Genomic DNA, 25426 nt, shown 5'->3' with positions numbered 1-25426 from the left:
GTTCCTCCCACTTGTTTCCCAGGATGTTTGCATTTGTGTACATACACTTGAGGTGGGTTTTTCTTTACCCTGTTTTATCATTCCTGAGGTCTCATTTTTTCCTGTCACCTTGCACCTTTTGCTTTCCATCACTGTTGACTTCTACCTCATGACAAAATCTCTCTCCTTCATTATTCCTAGTTTAAAGTATTTCTCAACAGGTTGGCCAGCATGATCACAAAGATGCTTTTGTCCACCTTTGCCAAGAGGACCCTGTTTCTCCCCAGCAGTTCCTCATCCTCTGAGAGAAATCTATGGTTGTCAAAACCAAACCCCTGTCACCAGGACCGGCTGTGCACAATCAAGTGTTTACCCACAGGATCCATGCCGTACTGCCAAGCCTTGTCCTTGCAGGATCAATGAAAACGCCACCTGGGCCCTCATGTCCTACACCTTCACCCCCCAGAGTCATATAGTCACTCTTGACATGCTCAAGTTCTCCCTAATAGTATCATTGGTGTCCACATGGATAATCAGCATAGAATCATAGTCTGAGGGCTGGACAGACTTCAGCAGTCTCCCTGAAACACCTCAGATCTAAGCCTCCAACAAACAGCAAACATCCCTGGATAGCAAGTCAGGTCACCAGATAGTGGCCTCCACTAACTCCTGAAGGACATAGTCTCCCACTACTGTCACTTGCCATGCTCCCCTGGTTCTGCCGCATGTTTCAGGCTCAGCTGGCTCTGAATGCTCCCCAGACAGAGCTTGCAGCTTCTTGCCTGCTGCCAGAGACCAAAACTATTCTGCAGTTGCAGATCTGCCAATGGAGAAAGAGTCGTCCCTCCTCTTGCCAGAAGCCACAACATCCAACATTCCTGGTCCTGGGAGTCTCCAGTGAGCACAGTCTCTGGCTGCTCTTCCTTCTGTGCATTATAGGGGTTCAGGCTCTCATCTTTGCAGTGTCTCTGTGAAGATCTTGTCAACCTCTTTTTCATCATCCCTTTTGCCATGTAGCCTTCTCACCTCCTCCCACAGCTCCTTAAGTTGAGTAGAGCTTCCCAGTCACAGCACACCTTCTACAGGTAAGGATGTTGCCTTCACCTGCTCCAGCTTCAGCAAGTGGCCCCAGGCACTCCCTGCAGCCCCAGACCCAGAGAGTTGCATCCTTTCTTGGGAGCCCAGTCTGGACCAAGACCTCTGCTGTGCCTGGGACAGTTGCCCCAGTTGGTGCTGGGAGCAATGCCCACCAACGTGTCACTACCAATACTGAGCACTCATACACTGCCCTCAGCAGAGTTTCTGCTGCTTTGAAGAGTGATGGTCTGGGCCCTAGCCTTGCAGTCCAGCAGTCATACAGCTCTCTCCCTAGCACTAGTTGCATGAGTGCTTGAAACTCCCTGATCAGGAGTCAGCTTTTTCCACCTGCAACCTGGATCTGGGGAGCCTTGAACTTGCTCCCAGAAAAACTAGAAGCAGAGCCCAGGACTGTTGCACAAACTGCAAGCACCAGCAGCCAGCAGCAGTCCAAGCAGTGTCTGAGGCCCCTGCCTCCATCCTGCCCACAAACTGCCTGTCCTGAGGTCGCAGCACTCCCAAGGGCCAGTTACATAGCAAATGGAGGCTGGGCACAGGTGCCTGCCACCCCTTAGTGGGCTTCCCACCATCCACCACCTCCCTTCTGAGGAGACTGGCTTACGTGTTGCTTTGTTATCACGTTATTATCTCTCAATTTTCCTCTCTTGCCACTAATGGCCCATGGTTTCCTTCTGAGCTAATTGTTTTTAATTGTGCTACTCTGTTATCAGCTCCACCTTATCACTGGCCATAAACTGACCTGCTATGGATCCTGCTGGCATAACAAGTTCAGACTATATTTATGTTAGGATTGTTTTGCCTGAAAAAAATGTATAGTGATTTTTCTAAAGCCCAGAGCTGCTCAGTATACTGTGTAAGGCCTCCGCCACCCAGCATTCACAAGTGCGTTTCCTAGCGGGCTCATTAGCAGCAGGATTCATGCAACAATGAAGAAAAAACTGGTGTCCAACAGAGTAAGCACACGTGGCTCAGTTCCATGGGGAAGCTCCAAGTTGATCCTCAGAGTGGAGCAGCTATGTATTTCTGATCTATGAGGATCATAATTATTTCTACTTTCTCATCTTTAATGTGATTGTAAATTATTCTTCATGTATAATAATAACAAATCAAATTTTGATTCTTTCTGACACTGTTGTGAGAATGATACCTCGAGAATTTCATAGGTGAGTTGTGTGCTGTCTACAACCAGGTATATTCCAGATTTCTATTTGCCTTCCTAGCCATTTTAAATGAGTAGTATTTACATTGAAAGCCTCTTCCCTCTATTAGCATTTCTTTCACAGCAAATCATACCACTATGCATATGGTGAAACTCTTGAATCATAAACTGTAATACATAGATTTTCCTGGAGAGATTGTACCTTTAATAACAAATTATTCAAGCCATGCACCACATGTGGGCTGCCTTATTGCTGCCCTGCTCTTTGTGTGTTTTGGTTTGGGGATGGGATTTTTTACAGTCTTTTCAATGAAGAATTAGGGTGGAAATCCATAATGCTCTGAAATTCTAACAAACTCACATACTTTATATTAACATTAGAGACTGCTTAAAAATCAGAGCAGTAGAGGACCTGTGTCACTGTCTTTTTCTGAACTAAGACACCTGAATCTACTTTTCCAATACTAAGATTTCATTGAAACAGCCATGGAAATATCACTTCTTTATTAAGAAAAGTAACTAATGCTACACAAATATACATTTTTATTAATTAATACTGTTTCATTCTAATCTAGTATTATGATTTACAGGATGCCTTTAGATACAGTTCAAATTTACAGAACTGAAATATTGGCCAGGTGACGCAAGCCTTTTATTGGGTGTGCAGGGTCCTCTGTACTGCTGTGAAAAGAGTTCACATACACATTGCAAGCTTTCTCTGGAGCTGTGTGATCAGGAAACTTGTATTTAATCTTTAAACTCCTTTCCAGCGTTTTTCTTTTGTGCTTGAATTCCAAAGTAGTTTTTGTATATTTGTTAATAGTGGTGACAGCTGCAGCCATACAGCAAGCGAAGGAAGCCCATGCGAGGCTATAAACAAAAAGGTTTATCAGAAATTATCAGCACATTTTCATATCCAAGTCCTTCCATTTTATTTTTTAAAATACTGCATACATGTGATTGTATTGGTGTATATTAGGGAAAGAGGAGCATGGTGGGGGAGGAATTAATGACCATCCGCATACCTGACTTACATAGTTGACCTCTATATATTGGTTATAATATTCACATTTAGCACTCCTGTTTAATGAAACCCTTCCTCCAATTTCTCTGTTTACTCTACTTAGAGCTTAATATCAGAAAGAGGAAAAATGTGTGCCAATTACCCAAAAGGGTTAAATAAAAAAGAAGAAGCCTAAAAAATTAAAAGATGCAGTTATTGAGATTACAAATCTCACAGGTGACACTGAGAAAAATGTGTGCCAATTACCCAAAAGGGTTAAAAAGAAAAGAGAAGGCACAATTAAATAACTGACTAAAGCAGGCTCAGAGCACTGAAATGCATTCCTGAGAAAATACAGGTCATGACTAAACAGAGAAAAATGTACATCAACTCTGAAATGTTAAAAGTAAAACCATAAGAAGACAGAACTAAAAAATTATGTTGAGGTACAATTTGCTAAAAATGTGTGAAACGTCCAGACTACTGAGTGGGCAATGCATGCTGGAGGTATAAAAGTAGCATGTAAAAATATGGCCACAATGGAATGAATTGGAGTTCACAGTGGAGGAACTTACTCATCAGAGCCTTTCTTAACATGGCAAGGTCATGATTATCTAATGAAACATGTGCTTTGGTGGAGAAATCAGTTTAAGAAACTCCTGCTTATCTTTCTTCTTCCTCAGAGCTGTTTGTTCCCATATCCTTGCTGTAGTTCAACAAACTCATTTAGGTTTTTAAATAGCTCCTCTTTTTTTTTTTTTTTTTAGCATTATTTTTAGCCAGGATTGGTTTCCAGGGTGATCAGACAACCAAATGTGTTGACAGAATTTGAGGGTGGTGGAGTATGGCACGTAGATGTGAAGGGCTCCTAGAAGCAGGAAGAAGGGGAGCAGCTTAAGCTATCTTTGCTCCTAAAGTCAGTCAAACTATACCCTGACTAACTCTCAAATGTGGGGAGCCGCAGATGAGCTCTTATAACAAAGAGATAGCAATAATAGGGGAAAATCACCAGAAGTAGATAGATTTACCTCCCCATGAGAATGGAGCAAGAATGGGACAGCAGGCCTACCTATGGTGGTATGTAACCTGTGGATTAAGCCAACCTTGGCAGAGAAGAATTGAAGATTCAGCCTCTGGAATGAGATAAAAGTGGCAGGTTTGCAGTAGTCCGGACTCATGTAGTAGGCATTTTTGGCTAAATAACTGAAGCACAGTAGCATTAGTAGACAAATTGGTAGAACTGATATTATGAAGCACAACTTTTGTTGAAGGTGCTTTTCCTAATGCATCTGTTGAAGCCCTTTGAAGGACTGAATGATATAAGGGTAAGAAACTGATTTCAAGAAAGCTTCTATGAAGGCCTCTTAGCAAAGACTGAAAGAAATTAATCTCTTATGAGCAGATTCTCTTGTTACAGTATTGTAACACAATACTGTGTTAAAAGAAAAAAAAAAAAGACAGAAATAAATGGTTTCCTTTGACAGTGCAAGAAGGATATCGGTGTGATTCTTCAAAGTTTTTGCCAGAAATTTTGCTTTTCCATAAACAATTTGGAAAAAATGGGGATTCCCCCATCTGACTAGAGAGAACTGAGGAAGGAAGTGAGCAAAGTCTTATCACTGAGAGGGCCAGAGAATAAAGGGCAGTTTGGCTGCAGTGGAAATTCAGCTTCAAGAAGGAGACCATTTGATTTTAAATCTGCCCGCAGGTGTGTTATGGGAATGTAGTACAGGGCAGGTCTTTAGAGAGAAATTGTTGTATCTTGATGTGAGGATGCCTCAATCTGAGAAACACAAGGAGAGTGAGAGATTCACCAATAATAGAAACATCTTTCAACCTCCAGGAAGGCTGCTGAGGAAGAGAAAAGAGAAATATTGAGATTTATTGAAGAGACATGCAGGGATACCACAGAGTGAGTCTACCCATCATTAGTAATTCCAGCACTGTGAAGGAAGAAGAAAGGTCTTCATGCTTCCTGGGCCGGGTGGAAGAAAAAACCTGGCCACAGCAGCTGGATGTGAGGACAGAGGGGGAACTGTGGCAGGCAGAAGATCTGTGACAGAGGCTCAGTAGTTCTTGCAGCAATAGCTGCTCTAGTAGGTCTGGTGATTGGGATGAAAAGCTGCTGTCGTGGGCCCAATTCTTTGTTTTCTTTGGCTACTAAGGAGATTATTATAAGTCCCAATGAAAAAGTAGCAAAGTTTTTGCCTGTGTCTCTGCCTGCCCATACTCCTGTCATGGTCTTGGTGACATTGTTGGCCACAAGTGGGTGCTGAGGTAATTAGAAAGGGAGTGTCAGTTATAATCATTAATGCCCCATTTTTTGGCATCTGTTCTCTTTCCTCTTGTAAAAGACAAATGGCTTCAGCGTCCTTCCTCTCTTACCATCAGATGAGATTCTCACATGCAGTCAATGGGAGAGCAGCTAAGGGAAGCTGAAGATGAGGGTTCATACAACAGGAAGGGAGGTGCAAATGTAGGTTACCAGAAGAGAGACAGCATTATACATGAAAGGAGATAAGAGGAAAGAAACCAAGGGAGACAGCTGGGAGGAGGAAGTGAGGCACCTGTATGTATGGCTTGCTTTATTTTTAGATTACTATCAAACAGGGTGATGTAGCTGCCATTCAGGCTGGGAAAAGGAAAGAAGAAAGTGAATCTTGATAGAAAAATGGAGTATACAATTGATTAGTAAAAAGGCACCACACAGACCATCCTCCTCAATGTCTTCCTGTATGCAGGTACTAATGGCTTGGAAAGTCTTTTGTTGGTAGAAGCATTTCTTTGGGCATTCAGTGGCCCAGGCTGCACTGAATCATTAGAGGGTAGCCATGAAATCCTCAGTTCCTGAGTGCGTGCCACATGGTGAAAGTCTTTAGTCCAGGTGCTCAGGAGAAGTCTGGCTGTAGTGGCAGCAGTGATGACATCAGGGATGAACATGATGATGGTGGCTATAGTGGCATCAATGGAGTTGTGTCAATAACAGCAATAGTGACAGTGGTTTGGGTGTTTTTCTTCTCCTCCCAGTGGGATGGAAAGGAGGGAACAGGCTTCTCAATATCAGTCTGCAGTTTTCTGTTTCTACTCTGATAGGAAGGGGGAAGTAACGAAGGAACACTCCCCCTCTTTCCACTGACCACTCTTCTTACTGATTTTAGAGTAAAAACAGACCTAATCCCATTCATGAAAGAAATGGAGAGACCTACAAGAAAAGAGATCAGAGCCCCAAACCAGGGAAACCAAATTATTATTGCAAGAACAAAAACATGAATGAATGGAAGCAGTGAGCGTCAAAGAAGCAAAAAGTATCTAAGTCTGAAAGGAGGAAAGAAGACACTATTTGAGGATCCTGCACAGCTCCTATGATACCCGCTGAGGATATCCAAGTAGCCCCTGGACATTGTCCAGGGTGTTGTCTGGATACTTGGTAGTGGACCTTCTCAGACCAGTTCTTCCTGACAGAAGGGGGATCACCTTTCCACTTTGAGCAAGTGGGTGACATACAGATGCTGGGCCACCTCATCTGCTGGACAAACAGGATAAGATACACCATTTGTCATTATTTGGCTAATCTCCAGCTTGGGAACACTGACGAGGCCCATCCTTCAGTGCTCTGAAAGCACTAGAGAAACATCTCCATTTATACATGTGTAACAATAGCTCCAAACAAACTGCTGCTGCTTGGGAAACAGACTCCTGGAAAGACACAGAGCAATGTACAGTGACCTTCAAGTGAGACTTGAGTTATTAGGAAGGTGAAGAGTAACAGAACAAAAGACAAAAGAAACCCCTATTTCACTGAAAAAATCCCTAGCAAGTCTGCATCATAAAGACTGCATGCAGCTATAAGCTCTTGTTCGATAATGGTACAATAAAAGTAGAAAGAGCAACAAGAATAAGTGACAATGAGCTGTGATCTTGGCTGTCAGAGCACATATGAAGGAGACAATCAGCCTGAGCTCTGCTCTACTGACCCAAAATATTGGTCCTGATTGACTTTTGATGTAACCCAATACAATTGTTCCTATTCTTTTTCTCAGTCAGAGTTGGGGAAATAGCTGTTTCCAGCACCTGAACATTCAAATGCTTGCTATTGATCAGATTTGATGGATTTTCAAAGACACATCCCTATAGCAAAAATCCTCTGAACAGACCTCTTTCTTAATAAATTCACTAGATCTCCTCAGAGGATATGTTGCAATCATTTACAGGGCCAAAATAATGTGGTTTTATGTAAGCTTGTTTTAAAAAATTTGAACCATCTTGTCTGAAATGTTCCAGATACAACAACCTGAAGCATATATCTGCTAAGGAAATATTCAGCTTAAATGGCTAAAGCTGGAAAAGTTTTAAACAACTTATGCAAGGCAGTTGTCCTGGGAGATGAGGGTACTAAATCTGGGTCTGGTGTGTATGGAGAAGAACCTCTGCTTCATGCAGAGCAGCTGGAGGTCTCTGTACTGTCTAAAGGATGGCAAATCCAAAACTCACAAGCTTATACATTCTGTGCAATAATCTAAGACAACTGAATTTGGAGAAAAACAGCTGGTTACTGAACTGCATCCCCAGAAGTGAAATAAGGTAGACCCATTCCTTATAAATTAGGTATACATTCCTTGAACATAGGGTGAAGTGACTGAAATGTAATGGAAGAACCAAATATAAACCAATAGGTACCAATAGGACCAGCCATAATCCCATGTGTGAGGTCTCCAGTCTTCAGGACCAAGATTTACAGTCATTTGAAATACAGTTGTGTACATCATGTGAGCAACCATGCCCAGAAGACCTAAAAAATATAATATCATAAGAGCATTAGAAAATGTAAATTGAGGACATTCTTCTTTGTCAACTTTTTGCAGTTGTCCCTTGAGCTCCTGAATAATATTTTATGAAGTATCTAAATTCTATAAATCACTCAAAAATACTGGACATTATAATCTAAGTGTATTTATGTGTCATATATTTGGCAATACAATCATTAATACAGTCCCTTGACACCTGCTCTGTATGCTAGAAGAATCTAGGGGAGCAATGGAACATGCAGCCCATAGATTTTAAAAGGCAACAAGCTGATTGGCTCTCATCCTCTGAAAACTTCTTAGTAATTCAACCCTGAGCAGGGATCAGCCATTACAACAAAGTATCATTCAGTTGCATTGCACAGGACACGTTTCCCACAGTTTCCTATTGTTCAGTGGAAAGATTTTTCAAAGGCATGCGGTCATATGCGCTTTCCCAGTGCCTTAAATGCAGCCAGATTTATCAACATTATATAGGTGAATGAAAAAGTGAACAAACACTTAATGCCATTAAAAAGCACTGAAAGTCTAGATTAAGAAAGGGACTTATGTGTAATCATTTAATTTTCAAAATTGCTACTAGGCTGCTGCCTAATCCTAAAGGGTACCTAAAAAGGGTATCTGTTTTCCTTAGCATTTTATCTTCCAGGAGTAAACTTCCCTGTGAACACCTATTTTTTTGTTTCCAGCTTCATTCACAAATCCATAAATACCCTTGCAGTACCAACTATCCCACTGTCTAAAATACATTAGCTTCTCAGAGCAGACGGTCCCCCACTAAACTCACAAGACCAAATTTGTTAGGTGTTCCTAAAGTAAATTCTTGCAAAACTAGCTAGCTAGCACACAGGATCTCTCAGTCTAGGACACGTGTCCTCGGGCATAACAAGTCAGGGCTAACAATGACCTGGCTTCAGTAATCACTGGGAAATGGTCTTCCCTGAAATACCGGTATTGCCTGAAACACCATCAACAGGCAACTAGAGATCCCTTCTATGTAGCACAGAGCCAAGAGGCTTCATGCTGTGAAACACAGCATTCGGTAGTTAGCTGGCACCCTGATAGCACATTCCTTAATAAACTGATTGAAGAAAGTTGTTTGACTGTCGATGTGGCTGTTAGAGAACGGACACCAGTTGTCCATCTCTCACCAGAGAGGTGGTATGTCATAGCCATCTTTGAGTTACACGAACGTCTGTCCTGAGTCCTCCAGTCTAGCTGCCTAGAAATGCATATAACTGGAGTGTGAACTGAGCCCCTGTGCTGGAGCTCTCCTCTTAGCTCTTGTACAGGGATTAAATTCTGAGTCAGGCTCAACATTTCAGCAGTGGCATAAAGACAGTTTGGTGCCTGAGAAACTGTGAAAATTTAACTAATATAGATATAAAAGGCAAGCATAGTCATACATGGGTGCCTGTCAATGTTCATTTTCATCAAAGGCCACTGAGGGCAACAAGACAAATTACTATTATTAGTAATAATTATTGATATTACATTATCAATAATGCGTATTTTATAGCAGTGGAGTTCACTAGCAGTGCACATTTCTCTCTTAAATAGAGAAAACACTCACAAATTAAAATAATTTCTGTAGAGCCAAGAGCTGCATGTGGGACATTATAAACCTACATACCTATGGTCAGAAAATTTCACACTGTGATTCTTCTTTTAAGTCACCATGTTCTGCACAAGTTAGAACATACATTTTAGGATTTTATTCAGTCTGAGCTAAAGACTGAGGGAACTGAGAAATCAAACACTAGCTTTAATGTGTTTTGTTCAATGGTTAATATTGTAACAGGCTTTTTTAATTGTGTGTTTTCAATATAGCTAGAAATATGCAGCTACTGTTTCCAGTAGCTGAATTTTAATTTGCATTTGTCTGCTAGAATCGAGAGCATGTTTGTACAAGAAATTGCATCTTCATTACTGATTAGGGCAACTATATTTGGGTTATATCTACAAAGGATTTAGACATATGTTTAACAGCTAAGATAGATGCTCTTCAACTTTTTAATATTTCAAGAAATTTTACTAGTAAACAGAATGTCCAGGAAAAGCTTGCTGCTTGCTGTGTAAGCCTCCTTAATACTGTACGTGCCAAAACTAAAAGAAATCAGTGCTGCCACTTCTGTACTAAAGTTTCCGTCACCTTCTTAGGAAATGTAATCCAATTCATACCAACTAAAAGAACATTAATAAAAGTGAATATTTATGCATCTGGAATATAAATTGTGTTTGTTAAAGTCCTTGGAGGTTCAGCCCGGTGTCCACATTTAGCACTGCCCTCTAGAAGATTGTGCAAAAACTGGGCTAAAGAAAGACTAGAGCAGCAAGGGTGATCAGAGGTCTTAGAAATACATGTGAAGTTATAAGAAATTTCTCAATCGTTTCTTTTGGAGAAGATGAAGGAAGGACGTGATAGTTGTCTTCAACTATGCAAAGGCTTCTGCAGAAAGGAAGAAAATGTTTTCTTCTTCATTATCAGAGTTCATAAGCAGCAAAGTTTGGGGACTGCTCTCTGGACTACAGGGAGCTGAGATAGCAATCTTCAAATGTGTAAAAGTTAACTGCAAAGGAACCATCTGCTCTCTGTTGCAGGTGGATGTCCTAAAAGAAATACTGTAAAATATTACAGCAGCTGGGGCTTTAGATTAGACATGAAGAAAATCTTTAGACTGGTATGAATTGGATTACATTTCCTAAGAAGGTGACAGAAACTTTAGTACAGAAGTGGCAGCACTGATTTCTTTTTTTTTTTTGGTGGTGGTGGTTTTCAGAGCTTGGAGATTTTTTTAAGATGGGGCTAGACAAATATCTGTCAGGAAAGGTTTAGGAGAGTTGGGCCTAACTCAGGGCAGAGTGATGGGTATGTAGAACTTTTACACTTCCATAAAACTAAGCAAAACTAGAGTGTTTCAGAAGTCATCATCTGGAATATAAATTGTGTTTGTTAAAGACGTGATAGTTGTCTTCAACTATGCAAAGGCTTCTGCAGAAAGGAAGAAAATGTTTTCTTCCTCATTATCACGGTCAAATGTTTAATAAACTTGATTTATTTAGCCAACAAAAATGAGATTGGCAAATAAATGTGTGATTATGTTTAAGAGGAAAAAGTATAATAAAAAATCTGTAATTCATGAAGAACGGCACAACAATCACAAATGCATGAACACTAAATCCAGAAACATTAGGATTAGGGTCAAAGCCCAAAATTTTGACAGAGAAAGGCAATCTTAGAATCATAGAATCATAGAATCATTAAGGTTGGAAAAGACCTCTAAGATCATCTAGTCCAACCGTCAACCCAACACCACCATGTCCACTAAACCATGTCCCTAATTAATCTTGAGATTAATTCTTTGCTATCTGCCAGGTGTTTGACTTGCAGTTAGGTGCCATTCTAAAAGACATCCTTTCACCAAGTATAAATCACTTTGGGCTCTAAACAAACCTGACCATATGAAGCACAGTGGCATGTGTTCCACAAGAAATTATAGTAAATAAACGGTATGATTGCTTCTGGCTCTAAAATTAATAACTCTATGAAACATAGTTCACGTTACCCATAATTGCTGTTTTTACTGCAACATTCCTCAGTCACAATTCTATAATATCACAGAGTACTTCAGGCTGTAAGACACCTTCAGAAGTCTCTGGTCCAACCTCCTCCTGCTCAACACACAGTCAACACTGAATTCAGATCAGATTCTTCAGATTGGACTAGGGACCTTCTGAAGTTTCTTCCAAACTGAATTTGTGTAGGATCCTATGATTAAATAGCACTGGATTAAGAAGTAATATGCAGAAAATGAAAGATAATTTTAATGACGATTCTCTACTAACAATTATCCAATTACATTTTATTCCCTCTTAAAAGTGTTATTTTAATTTGGCTATTGCTAATTTTATATTTAGCATGTTGGAAATAAAAAAACAAGTTATTTTGAAGAGTATGTTACTTTTTTCTTTGACAACCAGCCTGACAATGAAATAAAAAATTATAAAATTAAAATAATGAAGTTAAAAATAGTTAAAACAATAAATATAAAATATAAAAATAATCATATTAAAAAATAATTAATTGAAAATAGTATTTTCCATAAAATTTTGCTGCATCTTGTATTGTGAGAGTCTTCATAGGTATTGTAATAATTTGGAAACTTGGACACTGTTATTAATTTTCAGGTGGAAGTCTATCAATGTTGCATTTTCTGGATGTAATAAATTGCGATCCTTAACTGTACCTGCTAATACGGTGACTACTGCAGAAAAGGCGTTGATCTTTAGCCCATCAATGACAGTCCTGTAGTAGCACATTTCTACTGACATAAGAATGGCTCCAGTCAGAAGCAAAATGATGTACAGAATCTCTGCTACAAAATACAGCCATAAAACTCCTGGAAAACCAAATCAATAGCACTGATATAAGCAGTATATTATTATATTTTCACCATTTCTTTCTTCTTCATTTATATTGTTTACATAACGTTAAACAAAAGCTCAAAGGCTGTGAGGATGCCATTATAACATCTATACGAAGACTTGAAGGTCAATGGACATCCTAAATTATAAATCCTAAATTATAATTCCCTCCACTGATTGGACCATTTAGTGGAAGAACACTTCCACATTCCTGCTATACATTTAAGAAGCTTACAGTACAAAGTGGGGCAGTATGGTTTTATACTCAGTAGCTACCCTGAAATTACCATGAACAAAAGTTAATATAAAAAGAAGAATTACTGTCCAATTATCTAGTTATTGACATCACGGTTGCTGAGTCCAGAGAGGAGTGTACCAAAACAGAAAACCATGTTACCCAGCTAACAAACTGCAAGGCCATGCACACAGCCACATGGCCTGAGGGTCTAGTCACTAAGTAAAATCTCTCTCCATGGGCTTAATTTTCCACCAAACGGGATCTTGATTTTTTGGACAGAGAAGCCTTCATGAGCCCAGACATGCTCTAGTTTTCACCGAGGTTCATTTCCCTGGTTATCTGCTAATTCATCTCTTTCTGGATATCTGTTAATTACATCTTATGCAAGAAGTTAATCTTCCCATTAAAGTTTCTCAGCCTGCTATTTTACTATTAGCATGCTAATGTCCCACAGTCAGGAGCAGGAGGTCTTCCTGTGTCCAGATCGTAGCAAGAACTGGCCAACAACCTTCCCAAACCTTACTAAAAACAAATAAGTGTGTCCTGAGACACCTGGTTGTAGAATCAAATATTGATTTCATGTGAAGGTATATATTAACAATCATAACTTAAAAATAGAAACATTGCTAAGACATGTAATTGATTACTAAACACTACATATAGCAGTAAACAATGTTTGTGTGGTAAATAACCCCTACTGCGGGCTTTGACAGCGTCTGTTGGACTTCTCTCATTCAAAGGCCACGTCTCCCCCAAATCCCCTGAGCATACTGCCTGCCCTTGTTCACACACTGCCTGTCCCTGTGCGGGCCCCCCCCAGGCCGCATGGTGCAAGCCACAAAATTCCTGATTCTGTGGATATAGAGGTATGAGGAGGGAGGGGGCAAAAACTTACAAATCTTGACTTCCAGTACCCATATTCAAAGTAATTTTAAAAACCATTCATATTCAAATGGAGTGTTTTTAAAAGACATAGATTCATATTTTAAGTCGTGTGGACCTCATTTTGAACTTGAGAAACTAAATAAAGGACAAAAACTTGTGTGGGATTAAAGCAAGCATTTTTTATGTCAAAATACAGAACTTTTATATTGGTAAATGTGATCAGGAAAGTTTTATTTACACAAGCAAAATATGCATATCTACCTCGATCAGCAGCTGGCGTCAGACTGATGAAGCTTCTACATTTCTCACCTAAAAAAAATAAAATTTATTTTAAAATAAAATTCAGGATTATTTTGTATTCTGTAATGATCTAAAGAAATAGATTAATAGAAAGCAGAAAATGCAAAATCTATCATAAAAGCACAAACTGAGACGATCAGGAGAAACTATTTCTGATGTATGTTTGTACACAGAGAGTCCCTGGTACATTGACCTACTCCTGGGTCTTAGCTAGAGAATCCTTCCAGACTTTTTCAAGGCAGAACCAGAGTCTGGGAGACTTAGAGAAAGGCTATGAATTAATTTCCAAAAGGTTGTAGCTGTGAAAGCCAGAATGGGAAAATGATCAATTCCTTTGAAAGACTGGCAGCCTGTATCCTGTATACCATTTTCCCTGTGAAGGAAGACCTGCTCTCCTTACAGCAACAAGGCTGCTGCTCACACAAATTTCTTCTAAGCTTGATTCCAATTTCTTTTTGTAAGCTTTGATTTTCAAACCCATGTGACCTCCTGACCCCCACACAGATGCTGTGAACAAAGCTCTCGGAATTAATTCTGCTCTGCTCTTTGAAAATACAACGTGTTTTTTTTCAGCTACTAACTGCACCAAGTTGGAAAACAAGAACTGCCATAGCAGATGCACAAATTAAACAACTCCAGTATCCATAGCAATCACCACCTGAAAGATGTCTTTTGGAGATGTATTTTGCTCTGATCTTTGACATTTACCCCCTTAAAATTGCATAACTTACAAGACCTTCTGGTAGAACTGGGCTTTCAGGACAGGTGACTGCTAAAATATTTGCATTTTATAGCACGGATGACAGCTGATTTGATTTCTCTGAAGTTTTATTCTAATTGTCATTTGTAAACTGATCAGGACAATAAGGGGAAAAACTTAGTGTTGACCTGGATTTACAATAAATGCCTTATTTCTTGAACCAGCTAAGCAATTCCCTTATACAAAGATCCAAAATTAACTAGAAGCTTTTTTTAATGGAAAGCTAATTTCATTCTGCTGACATTTACATACGCAGAGTAAAACTCCATTAAATGCCACCACTCAGGACTAGTAAGACTCCAAATTATGTTTTAGCAGGGTGAAAACAATCTTCTTCTGCTTTGATTTATGAAAGATGAGATTGCAGTAAGAAAGAAGAAATACCTGTGCTTAAGAGGAAATCCATGAGATAACTTAGATCTCACAGATTTAATTGCTCAAATAATTTTTAAAACAAAAAAATCACATTGTTTTTTTTATGTTGCCATAGGGGATAGTAAGCAATCATTTAAGGCAAATATGTTCATTTCTGCCTAAGGGACTAAAAACATCAGAAAAATAAAACACTTTCCTGTTAAAGTAACTTCACTTGCTGCTCTGGTTAGGAGAATAAAAAAAAAAAAAACCTTAATCTGTACTACAACCTGTCATTCTAAAGTTCTTTTCAGAATTTATTAGGAATTTTTTAGGAATTGACTAGATAGTACCCTCTAAGATCCCCCTTCCCAGAGAAGAACAACATTTTAAGGATCCTTTTTCCTTTAAAATCCATACATGATATGGCAGCAAATAGGAAGGTGACACCAAATAAGTAGGAAGATCTGTGATTACTTTCTTAAGTAAATTTACATGGTTTTACTCACCTTTTTCATTTATAATTTCTTCACAGGAATACCAAATCCCAGCATGAAACTTTCGGTCAACGAACTTGTCATCTCCTGTCTCCCAAACATACTGCACAGCATTGCTGTTGTTGGCATCAGGGCTATTAAAGTGAATGCAGTGATCCCCTTCGGTCTGTCCTGTACAGAAAGGTTTGGCAACTTTTCTCATCCCTTCACACCAGTAACTGCTACTGAATGCTGTAATAGAGAAGACTAAAGCGAGAAAACTGAGAGAAAATGCTGCTGAGGATCTCTGCCATCTGTCTGCAGCTGGGACTGAAACTGGCATCCTCCAGGACTGCACTATCAATTATTCTAGAAACAACCTTTTACAAAGCTGTGTAAATATCTGCCTGGTGAAACACCTGCATGTATTTACCATCCCATTCTTCATTCCTCTCAGAAAATTGTACCAGCTTAGTAGTTAAGACAGAAAGCAGAGATATGGGCATGACCAGAAATCATGTGGCAGAAGAGATTAAGGATATAGGACAGTGTTGTTCAGCAGTAATGTCTTGTGAAAGAAATATGAGGAGGTAGGACAATAAATTATAGTTTGCCCCGTGAATCACAGGAGTAAAGATACACAGAGCACAGAAGCATTGGAAGTACCCCAGTATGTGATCCGAAAAGTTTTATTTATACAAAAAAAATATGCATATTTACTCTGATCAGCAGGTGGAGTCAGACTGATGGAACTTCTCAATTTCTCAGCTAAGAAATAAATAAAATCTTGCGGTTCCAAATGCTCCTGTTACACTGAACACTGATTAAATTGAATACAGTTGTGGATCTTACTATAAAGAAATTCTTAAGGAGATAAAACCAGTTGCTAAGTTAGAGCATTTCACAGCATTACAACACTTCCCAAGACCACTGGGAAGGTGATTGCATCTGTTCAAAGTTCCACCAGTGACAAGTGAAAGCCATAAGTTACATGACTTTGCTACTGATGGGCTTCTGGGTACTGTCCAGTCTGCCTCCATGAACACACAATCAAAGTCTTGCCCAAGCTAGGAGAAACAGTAGAGAAAAAGCTGAACTATCCTCATTTTGTCTGTCCATCTGTTCTCTCTGTAAAATAGCACTTTTTTTCCTTCATCTGAGAAACATTTCCCACCTTTACATGTTATATATGTTGCTTTTTCTGTGTGTTTGATAGTGCAAGTAAGTGATGCAAAGAACCAGAAGGAGCAGGAGTAAATGATTGCTTCATTTTACAACTGTAAGGTCAAAACACATGCCCTAAGGGAAAGTGATACCACAGGACAGACACTGAAGTCACATGTATCTTTTGATGAAAATCATTGTGATTTTTAAGACAACTCTCTACCCAGAAGATGTCAGGGTTGGAGAAGCATGTAGCTAGACAAGACCCAGCATGAAACTCAAAGAAACATGATAAATGCCTGCTTTCGACTGTTATGAAGATCTCAGCTTGAAGAGCTGGCCAGCAACAGAGTGAAAGACCAAGCAGGTATCTGGACTAAAAAGGCAGAGCAAACCTCGCAACCCGAAAAGCAGACTGTAGATTGAGCCAGGAGTTATTTTTTCCTACAGCTTTGTGTTACTCTATTTTCACAAGGATATAGCACTTGTGAACTCCACTTGAAGCCTCTGTGCATTGACGCTGTTTCTGGAGAGGATTACCAACTGCTCAGCAAGTCTGAGAACAGGATTGGTGGGAGGGAGGGAGGGAGGGAGAGAGGGAAGGAAGAAAGTCCTTTTAAGGATTAAACACACCTCTATGTTCCTATTCCCAGGAGTAATCTGCATATGGCTGTATTCAAGCATATTTTGAGGCCTGTGAAACCACTGACTCAAAGCAGTTGAGTTCACTTGGGAAACACTGACACCTCTTCAATATGTACAAACTTTACAGTTTTATGCCCATTATAAAATTTAACCAGCATCAATGTCATAGCATTGTTGTCTTCTTTGACTAAATAGACCTTGTACTAGACTGAGTCAGTCTCTAGAGACTTCAGCAAAAGCTCTGTCAATTGATATCTTCTGGTTGACAACTGCAGTCTGAGATTTTTCACTAAGCCAGTTTTCTGCTTATGCTCTATCAATGCTGATACCACAAACTTTTAAATCGATGTGCCATGTAAGAATGCTCTATATAATAGGAGAAATGTATTGCATGTGCATTTATTGGTTAGATCTGTCACACTGTGAAAAAAGGGAGAAAATAAAAGAGGAACAAATAGATTAGCTGGACCTTCCTTCAAACAAAATGCTATATTCAGTGATTTTTGCCGGAGCAAGGTTGAGAATGAATGGGGGTGGGCAGCTGTGGCTAGCGGTCAGCATTATGACCTTCCGGATTTACATTGTTCTAGTAAAAACTCTGAACAGTAACTCATAAATTCAAATTTCAGCTCTGCATTCTGTCTTTACCACCTAGTGCCACAATTTATCAGTGTAATTACAATATGGGGATACTTTAACGTGGGTCTCCTGCACTGACCTAGTCCTGGGTAGCATTAACTCTAGAGAGGGACCACAGAGCTCGTTCAAGGATAAACTTCAGATGATTTTTAAAAGAGAGCAGGTAAAAACTAACAACATGTAGAAGTCAAAAGCTGAAAACAGAGCCTCAGCTGCTGAGTGCTAGCTATCAGTGGAGAAGATGAGAGGACTTGCATGCTACTAGGCAATAGTGAGGATGTACTGCAGGACACCCTGTGGATCTGCTCATCTAGGGTCTAGGCAGACCTCAGGGTTTCTAGAGCACTAGGACATTTCTTATGGTGATCTCAGAACAGCTCCAATGCCAGAGCACTATTCAAGTCTCCTGGTTTTAACCTGCTACAGAGCTGATCTTACTCATTATGGCCATTAGCAAATATGCTTTTATCCCTTGTAGCAATACACAGATGAGCAGTTGCTACAGGAGCTTTGAAGTGCCTCTCCCTGGTCCCCAAAGTTGCCCTAGGGTGTGGCAGGGAGGAATATCTCTACTGACACATCCACCCAGGAGGCACAGTAGTGCAGAGCAGCCAGTGCCCTTACTTCCAGGCCTCTATAGTGGGCTGGATGCATTTCCACCCTGAAATAGAATCACAGAATCATAGAATCATAGAATCATTAAGGTTGGAAAAGACCTCTCAGATCATCAAGTCCAACCGTCAACCCAACACCACCATGCCCACTAAACCATGTCCCTAAGCACCTCATCTACACGTCTTTTAAATACTTCCAGGGATGGGGACTCCACCACTTCCCTGGGCAGCCTGTTCCAATCTTTAACCACTCTTTCAGTAAAGAAATTTTTCCTCATGTCCAATCTAAACCTCCCCTGCCGCAACTTGAGGCCGTTTCCTCTCGTCCTGTCGCTTGTTACTTGGGAGAAGAGACCGACCCCCACCTCGCTACAACCTCCTTTCAGGTGGTTGTAGAGAGCGATGAGGTCTCCCCTCAGCCTCCTCTTCTCCAGGCTAAACAACCCCAGTTCCCTCAGCCGCTCCTCATCAGACTTGTTCTCCAGACCCTTCACCAGCCTTGTTGCCCTTCTCTGGACACGCTCCAGCACCTCAATGTCTTTCTTGTAGTGAACACAAATACTTGTCAGCAGAGCACTTCCATACCCCATGTCCCAGTACTCTTTTTTTTTTACCACATCCAGACTTACTGAAAGATGAGACACGGGTATACATCATGCCCTTCCACCTCCTGGATTCCTCCAGAAGAAAGTTTTGGCATGTGTGTATAGAGGCAGTAAGGTCACACTGCTGGCCAGCTTGATGGAGTGCGCTGCAGGGTATATCTGCCACACAGTTTGGGTTTAGCTTATGTCTGGTATTGGAAACTGGGCTACTGCTGGCCTCCACAGTCCTAGTGTTGCACCTCTGCCTGTTCTCCAGCTTAGCTGCTCGAGACACCCATGAGTTCTGGGAAGGGCAGGAGCCATCCTCTCGTACCAACAGCTGCAAGTTCCATTTCTCTTGGAAATGGAGGAGGCAACATCTTCTTGACTGTCCATATTGCCAACTTGCAATCATAAGCTAGACCCTAAAATTATTATATTAGAAATGATTTCATTCCCTGAACCTGTATAACGCATAGATTTATTTATGTTTTCAGGCTTTTCTCTGCAACTAGAAAAGTTGTAAACAGTTTTTTGAAAAGTAAAGCTGATATTCATTGACAGTTTCTCCAACCTCGCAGCTGAAGCTGTGAAAAAAACACTGAATGTCACAAGAATTGTAGTAAAACTTTAACTTCTGGTAACATCATTTTTTGTACAGATTCTCCCCGATCCTGCACTGACTGTGCATATTTGGCAAAATATGATCAGAAAGGATAAAAACAGTTATTACTGAGCTGCTTCCTAACAGCCAACTAGATTCAGAAAGCTTCCTACACGAAGTTTTTCTGTGTTCTAGGGCATCCTTTAATGGTTTCATGAGGTGTGTATAAATACATATATGTATTTATGGAGCTGGATTGCATTCTTGCAAAACCACTGGCAAAATTCCCATGGAGTTTCAAGGGAACAGGATCAGCCCTTTAATGTTTTAATAGTTTTCTGACTTCTTATTGGCTAAAAGACAAGCTACAGTAAGCAGACTTTCTGTCAAGTTTAGAGTAAATTCTCTCTGCCTTTAATCAGAAAAAACAAAACATAGTTGGAGTCTAGCAAGCCTAGACACTTTAATAGACTTCCTCACTTATTTGTAAGAAGATTCATGAAACAGTTGGACTCATAAAAGAAGATATTTTTACTTCTTTTTCACAGGACAGGGTGATATAATTGGTCTATAGTAGAGTGAAATAGCAGCATTTTGGGGACAAATTTATTAGAATGGGCATGATGACACTTTTTGGTCTCTGTTCCAGCATGGGTCTCTGGTCCAGAATATCTCCCGCACCTGCCAGCTCTGTCATGATATTGTTTCTAGTGAAACAGGTAAGGTAATTCAATAATTAATAAGAGACAATATAAAAGTGGATTCCTATCACATAACATTTTAACCTTCACAATCAGCATGTTTGTTTTTAAAATAGCTCTGACATAACAATTTATGTTTATTAAAAATTAGTCATGAGAAATGTTGACTGAGAAGCTGTAGAGTTTTGTATTAAAACTCACTCTGACTAGGGCATTTACTACAATTTTCTTCTATTAATGCTCATTCATACAGTGAATAAATTGTGTTTACATCCATTTATACAATCTCTTTTCATATCAATATTGATCAGTATTGAATTATATTTATTTTTCAATTTTCCTACCAGATATCAATACTACTGCAAATCATGTTTATTTTCTACTGTTTTTCCCCTGTTCTAAAAACAGCTTTGCTTTGTTTCTAGCACTATCTTTTAGCCTTTGACTTGTACGAGGAGTGAGCACTGAATCTCACGTTTGTGAAATCTGGTGTTATTGGTTTCATTCTGCACCTCAGCATCTTACAGAAAACTAGTAAATCTGTATGCAATTTCTACTTTTATTTCTTGTAGAGATCTACTAAAGTATTCACTTCTTTTTTTTATAAATGTATAAAAAAAAATCTGAAAGCTTACTTCTTTGCCTATATTGTCTTATAATTTGGAAGAGTTTTAGGTATTTAATGACAAAATATCTCAGTGTAATCCACTTCAAGGAAATTTTCACTTACGTTTTCAATCACTATTATTTATTTATTAATATCAACCTTGATTTTGATAAATTTAAAAAAACCTACTAAGATGTAGTAAATTTCAATTCATCTGAATAAAATTAATATATAAATTTAGGGTACATTTCTATGAAATAAGTGTACATGAGAATAAGTGTAATTGACAGGCTTACTTTAAACTGAAAGTAATAAAGTGTCCACTCGTCCTCCATTTAGCTGGGTTACTAAGAAAGTGGGTTTGCATGTCCTGTAGAGACCATAATTGTGTTCCTAGCTTTTTTATGAAGAAAAAGTTACCAGGAGACACATATTCTGGTTTTTTTTGATAGAAAATATTCCTAATGTTTTTGTGTGATTCAAATCTAGAGCTTCTCTTGGATAAATGAATATAGAACTGAAACAACTCTCGGGTTTGTGAGACACCTTAAATCTGTAGAACACCTCGACCAAAGCACTGGTTCCATCAATGTTAACATAAAATCTCCCAATTACTTCCATGAGATCAACACTTTACAAAACTAAAAATCCCAGTGAATTACTTTGTCATAGCGATTCCTGTAACTTGTTTAAAGAAATACGTGTTATATTTCTTCATATTTTATTTAATAAGAAAGAAAAATTTAAAGAAATAACAATCATAAATCACTATATCCATATTTTCTAGCAAAAATATATATAGATATGAAAAATATCAATCAGAATAAACCAGGATCATAGCTGAAAGAATAAGTAAATATTTAAGTTCTTATTTCTAGTTTGTACCTAAATTGAAGGTTTTTTCTGTCCATAATAGCATAGTCTGAATAAACAGAAACATTTCATTTCACTGTTAGCTTAGTATAAGAAATTAGAAGGGTGAAATCCTGATTATACTGTGGTCAGTTATGAAAAAAAATAAATTTTAACCAGTCTGTTTGCGACCTTGGAGGTCTATTATTATAATCCACTTCCTAAGCAAGAGCTTCAGGCAGTGTTTTCTGCTGCATCCAACATATTTTTAAACAGTGGTGTCATCTTGGTGCAGTTTGTGGGCTCTGAGCAAACCAAATGAATTGAAAGACCTTTCCGGAAAGTTAGATTAAATTTCAGTACGGGTGAACTTTGGTGTGAGCGGGGTGCCAGGCTCGCAGGCTGAGGCGGTTCATTTGCTATCAGTGAAACTTCAGATAGCCTGAAGTGAAGAAATGTCCAGTGTAGGGCAAAAGGTCACGGACTTTCTGAGCTTCTGTCTTGGATGTTGGAGTTTAATTTCTTCTGAGTTGGAAGTCCTGTTTAAATGCTAGTGGCTGGAAATCAACTGAAACATAAAACTGAGATCAAAAGCCATGCTGCACTGCATGTTGCCCCGGTAAATTTACCTGAAAGCTTGTATTTCTACCGCTGAGCATGCATTGTATCTAAATTTTGATAGCACTGAGTAGCCCAAAACTTAGATCCTAATAAGACCTCACTGGGATCTGTCATCACAGAGCCATGTCAGATGCAGAGAGCAATTTGTCGGTTCTCCTCAGAACATACCCACAGGACTGGGCCTTCTCCCACACGTGGCAAAAGCAGGAGAAGCCCCCACAATCTCAGCAGTGATTGCTGTGCTCCTCACATTGACCCAGCCTGCAGACCCTCCTCTTTCTGAGAGAACCTGCGCCCCTCTCTGAAGAATAATAGCAACATGGATGTAAGATACAGAGGCAAGCTTGTCTCTTTGATTTTTTTGTTGAATCCTTTCACTTAGTTAATGATGTCATATGACATCAAGGTGTCCCACTTCCTTAATTTCCCCTTCCCTCTTAAGGCTAGTGTCTTATTCCAAGCCCACACAGTTTGCCTTCTCACTGGACAGTGAATAGCTCTCCAGTGCACTTAATGCAGAAGAGCCTTAACAGGATGTCCCACTGCAGAAAACACTGAAGTCTTCTGTCTGGGGCCCTTGCATCAATCCCTTTTAAGCCAAGAAGGGAAAAAAAGCTGGTTTTCCTCATTCCAAGGCACTGCCAGCATTCTTCAGCCTTTCTCTACACATATGTCCTTATAGATTTTCCCCAGAGAGAGTTGAGACCCCTGCAGACTGAATAGTCACATACGAACAGGAAGCTTGCTTTTTTTAACTACTTGTGGTAGTCCCTGTGTAAGTAGCTGATGACCAATTCACAAGCTGCTGCCATTCAAGTCATCATGGTTTGCTGTTGAATATCTGTTTATAATTTCTTTGATAAGATAACTCTATGGGGATTTCTTAGTCCTTTAGTTTAATGATTAAGGCCACTCCAGCACTTTCCTTACAACTTGCAAAGTTATTGCCATCTCTTTTGAGGTATGACCGTCAGCGTTAGTCATACTATCCAGGCAGAGTTGCATCAGGGACAAATACTACTCATTAATACTGTCTTGTACTCCTTTTCAACATCCTCCCTTGTATGTACAACTCCAGAAATGTCAATAGTCTCCTGTACTGCACCATTGTCTACAGATGGCTCACGTCACTTCATTTCTACAACTAAATAGAAATTTTCAAAAAGTCCTGACATACATCCTCCAGCTGTGGCTTCTAGGAGTAAAATGTTACATTAGGTCTATCAAGGTGCACGCTGTGTAGAGGGGTTTATGTTTCTCTGTGACCTAAATGGACCTTATTAACTGGTCATTGTCTGCTCCCCTGTTAATTTCCAATCATCTGCACATTTTTTGATTAATAATTTAAATTATTTTATACGTTCTTCTAACTATATTTCAAATTAACTTTTGAGGTCAGCTGACAGCTCTTAATTTTTTTGTCAGGTGCAGCTCTGATTTTATATAGACTTGATTTGTTTTTTTCACCAGAAAGTCTTATGGTAGAAAACCAAGCATCTCTCAGATATTTACATCAATAGTGACCACGTATTGGCTATCTGACTCTGCCTGCAGCTTTGCAAAGACTGACAATTACATAAGGAAGTGGTGTAAAACTGCCGTTTATGCCTAAACTGCTTCTCACTCTTGTTGAGTGAGCTTTTTCATGTCCGTATGTCAACCTCGTCTCCAGGAATGGAACCGAACAAGCAGCCAGGTAGCCGCTGTGAGGCTTTCCTTGTATTTCCTTGGCTGTTTAATGCATTTGTTTATTAGAAACTGAAGTGTTATCCCTTAAATTAAGCAGTCTTTTCTACAAATGCATCATCTCCATGTCTTTGCCTCTTCAAATGAGGTTCACTGACCGAGGAGTGTCTGAAGAATCTCCCCTGGCTCCCAGCATTTTGAGGCCTACACGAGGGAAATGTCACGATGCTTTTTATTTTGGAAACATGCATTCCTTTCTCATGGCTGCTGTAAATATTCTCTCCTTATCTTGCAAGCCCATCAGAGGAAGAATAATTATAGTCTTTCTACTCTCTGGAATTTAAAGTAGGGTGTCTGGAAATTAGCTGAGAGACTAAAAGCAAAGTATTGGGCAGGCAACATTTTACACAGCAAAAACATTCATGAAAGAGTGGTCTCATATAACAGCTAGCTAACAGTCTCCACTGTTCTTGTTTTGAAAGTAAATAAATATGATTTTCTTTCTTTTTCCAACAAACATCATAGGTTCAAAGAAAAGATACAGGTGAAGTTCACAGCCATACATTGTTCTGGTTATTTATATCAGCCCTTGGCACATCACCAAGCTCAGACAAGCTCAGGACAACCACACGTGTGAAAGGCAGTTTCCAAAAAGGGTCTAGTCCAGACAAAAGGAAATTGATTTTCCCTGGAGAGCTGAAAAGCATCCTTTGGTGTAAGGTTTGTTGCTCTTTAGAAAACTTACATTTAGTCTGCTCTCCAAAATTTGGTCGTTACAATTGGTAACATTTTCAACCAGTAGTGAATTTTTCATTTTTGGTGACTTACAGTGACAGTGTTCTTTGACTAATTGCCTGGTTGTAGTCAAACCTGGCCTCTCAAAGCCCTGGTTTCAGGAGACCAGCTGGCATATTACACAGAGACTGCTTAGGCTGATGTTCTTTTCCCTGGATAAACAATGATCAAGTCATCACATTGATACTGAATCAGTAAGCAGTATCTGGCATTATCCTTTCTCTACTGCTTTGCTCCTAATTGGGCATTTCTTCAATAGCCCAAATCTAACACATCACCAAGAAATTTTGCATTTAACTCTTCTATTTTTAGCCATTCCTTTCCTAAATAGTAATTATCCGCTAAGGCCCTCTTAAAGGCCTCTGCAGTCAGAGTGTTGTGTGATAAAGATGTGTCAGAAAGATGGATATTTACAGAGATAAAGTTAAAATATGA

At 39.5% G+C, this 25426-nt stretch overlaps 2 protein-coding genes across 2 annotated transcripts in view; one reads left to right on the top strand and one right to left on the bottom strand.

Moving 5' to 3' along the window:
• Positions 1-2850: 2850 nt before the first annotated feature.
• On the bottom strand, positions 2851-17138 carry LOC103902882 (germ cell-specific gene 1-like protein). The gene is made up of 5 exons (XM_009283992.1): positions 15513-17138; positions 13851-13898; positions 12289-12441; positions 7917-8028; positions 2851-3106 (listed from the first exon to the last, which is right to left on the bottom strand). The coding sequence occupies exons 1-5, from the start codon at positions 15820-15822 to the stop codon at positions 2851-2853; spliced, it is 879 nt and encodes a 292-aa protein (XP_009282267.1). The 5' UTR covers positions 15823-17138.
• A 3205-nt stretch (positions 17139-20343) lies between these two features.
• GLP2R (glucagon like peptide 2 receptor) overlaps positions 20344-25426 on the top strand; it is a 44944-nt gene continuing 39861 nt past the window's right edge. Inside the window, exon 1 of the mRNA XM_009283991.1 lies at positions 20344-20448. Within this exon, the coding sequence (XP_009282266.1) occupies positions 20344-20448 (105 nt within the window). The remainder of the gene's footprint in view (positions 20449-25426) is intronic.

The sequence above is a fragment of the Aptenodytes forsteri genome, unplaced genomic scaffold (genome assembly GCF_000699145.1).
Source record: "Aptenodytes forsteri isolate BGI_AS27 unplaced genomic scaffold, ASM69914v1 Scaffold311, whole genome shotgun sequence".
NCBI classification, from domain to species: domain Eukaryota; kingdom Metazoa; phylum Chordata; class Aves; order Sphenisciformes; family Spheniscidae; genus Aptenodytes; species Aptenodytes forsteri.
This window is presented reverse-complemented; position numbering and strand designations above follow the sequence as displayed.

Excerpts from the sequence above, each read along its gene's own strand:
- LOC103902882 (XM_009283992.1), bottom strand. The coding sequence starts at position 15,822 with ATGCCAGTTTCAGTCCCAGCTGCAGACAGATGGCAGAGATCCTCAGCA. Across the intron at positions 13,899-15,512 it reads AGAAATTATAAATGAAAAAG|GTGAGAAATGTAGAAGCTTC; the intron begins GTGAGTAAAACC and ends TATTTTTTTTAG. Across the intron at positions 3,107-7,916 it reads GATTATGGCTGGTCCTATTG|CCTCGCATGGGCTTCCTTCG; the intron begins GTACCTATTGGT and ends TTTTGTTTATAG.